General features: G+C 40.3%; 1 protein-coding gene across 1 annotated transcript; it reads left to right on the top strand.

Annotated features, from left to right (window-relative positions):
- Positions 1–257: 257 nt before the first annotated feature.
- LOC102192675 (genetic suppressor element 1) lies at positions 258–4115 on the top strand. Its single transcript, XM_005752963.2, has 5 exons — positions 258–444; positions 653–1015; positions 1199–1537; positions 2667–2770; positions 3169–4115. The coding sequence occupies exons 1-5, from the start codon at positions 273–275 to the stop codon at positions 3307–3309; spliced, it is 1119 nt and encodes a 372-aa protein (XP_005753020.1). The 5' UTR covers positions 258–272; the 3' UTR covers positions 3310–4115.
- The last annotated feature ends 1756 nt before the right edge of the window (positions 4116–5871 follow it).

Genomic DNA, 5871 nt, shown 5'->3' with positions numbered 1-5871 from the left:
GACTTATGTCAGGGTTCTCTTTACACGGCCAAAATGTGCCTAAATTTCAAAAATAGACACCCATGCACTGACTGAATTGGGAGGGGCGGCAGTAGGCTTACAATGATCTTAGTCTAATACTCTTCATTTATTCTTCATTTACTGTTTCCTAATCACAGATGCCATGCCTCCCACACTGTCAGGCCACCTCCTTTTACACACACACACACATCGCACTTGGCAAAATGAGTGCTACTGAGTGAAATTGGAAATAAGACTAGGACTGATGCAAAATGTGTGTTTTGTTTTTTTTTAATTTATTTTTTAATTTTATTTTTTTTCCTGTTTTAGATAATGAAAGGGTAGTGGAGCTGCTACAGGCAATTAAAGAAAAGACTGTGACCTTGGATACCATCAGACATGCTCCACATCCACTGTGTAAAAGTCCTCCAACTCAGATCTCTAGTAAGTTACGTGCTAATGAACATAAACACACACAACTTGTCATCCCTGAAGTAATGTTAAAGTGGTGCTAATCTGTGTAATGCAAATGAAGAGGGGTTATAATTGGGGTCGTGAATGTGAAGATGTAAAGTAACAACAGTTTCTCATTGCATTGTAATATTGTGGATCTTGACCTCATCAGCACTAACATATGTTTAAATGATTGTAGATCCTGCATTCTCCCAGCCTCCCTCTGAACCAGAGGAGCACCACAGTGTCAGACCACGCAGCCCCTCCTCACATTGCCCAACATCCCCCAATGGGCATCCAAAACCCCTTGGGGACACATTAAGACCAAAGGCACCCCCTTCTCCAGCTGTCTACCCAGACAAGGCCCGGGGGCCCAGTGAGGGACCGATCTCAAAGAGGAGCTCCAGCCTGCTTAACAGCTTGAGGCCCCCACTCCCCCTGCAGGCTAAAGAAGGTCATCACAGCATCAATGGACGCACACAACCACGGGACTTCGCCCCAGAGGAATTTGCCCAGCAGTTCCACGAATCTGTGCTACAGTCCACTCTGCAGAAACATAAAGGTAAACAGCTCAAAATAAGGTCTAATAGGCATCTTTGGAAAGGTGAATACATGGAGAGCAGGCCAACATAACTTTTGGAGAGACTATCAAATATGAAGAAATGATGGAAAATATCCCTATGTGTAAAATATGAAATTGATGAAATGTAACATCTCTTTCTTCTCCTCAATATTTGTCCATTAGGTGGAGCCGCAGGGGTGTCAGAGTCATCCCACCTCCAGGAGTCCTCTGTTCACTACAACATTCCCGAGCTTCAGGGCCCTCCTGGCCGACCACCACAGCCACATTCACAGTCCCACTCAACTCCACAGTCATTTCCACATCCACTTTTGCACTCTCACCCTCAGCCCAACGGGCAGCACCTCTCGATGCCTCAGCACAGGGAGGCATCGGGGATGAGGGAGGACATGTCTGGTCCAGAGGACTCTGAAGAGGAAGACGAGGAGGAGGAAGAAGAGGCTTCAGTTTTCAAGTGGCAGGGGATTGAATCTATATTTGAAGCTTATCAGGAATATGTGGAAGGTAAGTAGCTGAGGTGCCTGTGTATTACATGGACTGATATTAGATCACTTTACATACATAAACAGCTTTAACAGTCCCTCTGTTATTATCACTGTATAATTTTATGAGGGATTAGAGGTTTTCTTTATTCTTTGGAATATATACTGAGATTACTGATTGTGCACAAATACATATTATTTTGCATACGTCATTGATTTATCCCCTAAATCAGAATTACTTGTTTTAGATCCAACTATACATTTTTGCCATCATTGAGCATGATCTACAAATATGCAAATTGGCCCCGCCTTCACCTTTTAGCTCTTTGCCTGCAGCGAGGCCCTACTTTCCCATTTACTCCTGTGAACCCCACTCAACTACGCATTCTCCTGCTAGATGTAAAGAGACACAGTGCTAATATTCAGTGAAGAAAAAGAAAAACACACTGCTTAAACTTGTAAATCTGAATGTGTGGAGCACTTTGTTCCAGCAGGTCATGAAAAAAAGTCACAAAAAGCTTAAAAACACCCACAATACATTGGGTAATCAATCGCATATATCAAAAATAAAACACTGAAAGTAAGGTAACTAACTGTAGTCAACATCTGTAGTTTCTATAAATAAATTATGTCATATAAATACATTTCTGGATGGAAAAACGACAGTAGAAATAAAGAATATTAAAGGCAACCACACATTTCTGGTTTATTGCCACTGCACATGCTTGGGAAAAGTAAATAAAACAGGTAATAATAATGAAATAATGATTTATGAAGTTTGAAAGAGTTGTCACATTATTTCTGTAATGTTCTGTGTTTTCGTGTCACTTCCTTATGAGTATAATGTATATCCTATTTTAAGTTGTTGTAGCATTCTGTCACCACTAGAGGGTAGTAGTCATTGTTCATTTTACACAATTCAATTTGTATTTAGTATTTGTACAAGAAAATTAGTGAAAAATGGTTGAGTTGATCTCTAATTACTCCCAGTCTCACATTCACAGCCTGCCACTAGTGTATTTTAAGACCTTTAACAATGAAGGCAGGAGCCTGAAGACATTTGCAGCAGATTATCCTGCATCTATTTAGATGGTCCAAATTCTGCTAATCCTGTTTTTCTTCATTTTCTCTTATTCCCTTTTCTGATCCAGAGCAAACTTTGGAGCGACAAGTACTGCAGAGCCAGTGTCGAAGACTAGAAGCTCAGAACTACAACCTTAGTCTAACTGCTGAGCAGCTGTCTCATACCATGGGGGTAAGACAAGCATACGGAGCCACTTAAGCTGAGGCCAGGAAGTCAAAATATTTACTACATAACTGCAAGTGACTTAGCAGCGGCGCTCTGCTAAGAAATTATGAGCATGTATAATAGGAGTGGGTGCACAACTTTACTTATTTTCGTAGATCAGTGGTTTCATAAATAGCAGAGCAAAGTAAAAACTTATACTTTACACTATTGGCCTCTTCTGATTAATCACTGGAATCCAGACAGCTTTTCTTTATTACACTCATATTATTGCTTTTCTGTTTTTCACTTATCTTTGTAAATATTGTTATATATAGCACAGGTTTGCCTTCTCATGAAGATCACTGTGAATTTAAAAAAATAAATATATATATTCTTATATATTTTTAATGTCCTTGGTTACCTAGGAGCTGATGTCCCAAAGACAGAAGCTGGCAGTGGAAAGAGAGAAGCTACAAGCAGAAATGGAACACTTCAGGAAGTGTTTGACGCTGCCACAGACACACTGGCCAAGAGCCGGCCATTATAAAGGTTACCCTCCGAGGTGACCATGACGCTGATTTTGATAGCCCTTGGGCCCCAGCCTCCTCCCCTTTCAGACTGACTCCCAGAGTTTATTTTTAATGGCCTGGTCCTCATAGCTCCATGGAGGATAATACGGCTGGCTAGATACGATGAATGAATGAATGGAGTGAATGGATGGATAGATAGATAGGTGAATGCAGAGGAGACCGGACCATTCAGTGAAGTACAGGCAGTCTTTGGATTATGGGTCAACAGGGACTGCACCACAAGCCACTAATGTGTGCCAATGTAGCCAACTCCAAGATCAGTGAGTGTATGGGGCAGAAAAACCTGAAGATCAACATGACACCTGCTTTTCATTCTTCAGTCCCTGCTGCGCTATTGTTCAGTCCCTGCATCCCTCACCGCCACAGCTACACAGACAATCCTGCCAATGAGGGAGCAGCTACCCCCAGAGGGGGGTGTCGTTACAAGACTTGAAAGCTCCAAATCTCCAAATGAAGACCTTTGGTCATTTGGGACTGATTTATTTTCTTTTTTCCTTTTATTTTGTGGCCACATGAGCTTTTGAACTGGAAATGCACTTAATAAAAGCTGAAGAACTACCTGGTGGTACTGTGTTACAACAAAGAACTGTTCAAATTAGGGAAGAACTTAGAAAATGCACATTTTTGGAAAGAATTAAGTAAATGTTTTATTTCGAAATAGAAAATTTCAAAATAAGAATTTTAAAAGGTGCTTAAGCCTTGTATTGTATATAATATGAAGACTTAAAAAGAATTTTGTATGTTTTTATTACTTTAATCATTGTTCTTTTAAAAGAAAAAGCCTGCCATTTTATATGTTTATGCTTTTTGGGTTGAAAAAAAAGAAAGCCTTGCTTTTAGTGTTTGTACTGCTGCTGGCTAGAACAGCTTGTTTTGAGACATTTAGCAGAGTGAGAGGAAGCAGGATGCACTCCTCTTATTCTGTCCCGGCACTGCGCAGCTGAGACCCCAGCCACAGCCACCTTATCTGGCCTCTGAGCTCAGCAAAGCTTACTTAGAGGTCCTGAGATGTGGCTCATGCCCTCCACTCCCCCTTCATTCACAGCAGTGTGTCTCTGTTTTAATGCCCATTTCATCAGCTCCTCCCAGTCAGCTTTACTGTTGCTGGCATGACCAGTTAAGTACTCATGCAGAAACCAGATCCACAGCCACTTTTTTTTTTTTAAACTTGATTTTCTTGATTATTGTAAGACATTTTCTTACACAGCCAGCAGATAAATCTTGCTTTATCCTGTTTTTGGACCTTCACTTTACTTTGTATGACGCATAGCATTGAACTCAAACACACGATATGACGGTTTGCGGTATGCCTTACAAGATCAAGCCCCTGTCAGCAGCCATGAGACGAAATGGTGCCAAAATAATGATAAAACTATAGCATAGTAAATTATTAGTTGCAGTTGGGTAGCCAAACATACAAACCAGAATGGCCATCTTATACTGCTGAATATGTTTGACATAACATCATCTACTCTTTGCATTTCTCTATTTTTAGGACGCTCTCCACCCACACAAAGTTGCCAAGATGTCCTAGAAACCAGACAGGACGCTTAACTGAGCAGCTCCTGGTACATTTAAAATCAGAAAGGTTTGCTTTACCTTGGATATCTGTTTACAACCTCCATCTGCCCCCCATCTTCCTAATGAGATTTGGCTCGTATTACAGTGACTTTCTACCCTGTAATTCATCTTGTCTCCACCTTATGGTTCTATGTGCACTTGGAGACCTCAGACACAGTGAAATGAGGTGTCTAGGTCATCGTTTGACTTGTGTGGTGGTGGGATGTTTGATGTGAGTGGGTTAAGGATTTCAGTATTTGCAAATAAAAACTTTAAAAATGTACCAATATTTAATTTATTTTTTAAAAAAAGTACTGAAGCACAACTTACCCCCTTACATACACTTTTTTACAAGTGCCTCAAGAATTTGGGAGCATGTGAATGAGTTTCCGTCTACAGGACAGACATTACATGACATAACATCAGTGATCAGGGACTTTGCATATTACATCCAAGTGTCTACTGTATGTCATACCTTTCAAATATGTACAAGTCACCAACAGATACCAAGTTTCTTTCATCCAAATGAGTCACAAGACAATTTTTTTTATATATAAATGACACGTAAGCCAGTTTAGAGGAATACAGAGTGTAGTCAGATTTTTTTTTTTTTTTACAAAGAAGAAAGCCAACAGCGTAACCTATCTGTAAGTGAAGGAGCATGCATGCTGAGGTAAGCTGCCATTGAGCTGGGGAGGAAGGTGCAGTGTGGTAAGCCTCTCTTGCTCAGCCTCCCCGTGTCTCCAACCCACGCACGCTCATGCAATAGCCCCATTACTCAGTGGAGGATGTCTAGATGCTGTGAAATCCTGTTTTTAAAATGTACTTGTTTGAATTCATTGTAATGTAATATATTCTTTGTTGAATGTAGTAATTAGGTATTTATGAATATATGGCTGTGATTTCAGACAAAAAAGAAAATAAAATATTTCAAAAATGTTAAATATCAACCTTTGTCTCTTTGTGGGTTCTGGTTTA

The sequence above is a fragment of the Pundamilia nyererei genome, unplaced genomic scaffold, assembly GCF_000239375.1.
Source record: "Pundamilia nyererei isolate P.nyererei 1_Seehausen unplaced genomic scaffold, PunNye1.0 scaffold00392, whole genome shotgun sequence".
NCBI lineage: Eukaryota > Metazoa > Chordata > Actinopteri > Cichliformes > Cichlidae > Pundamilia > Pundamilia nyererei.
The sequence above is the reverse complement of the archived record's forward strand: the minus strand, read 5'-3'. Positions and strand labels throughout refer to the sequence as shown.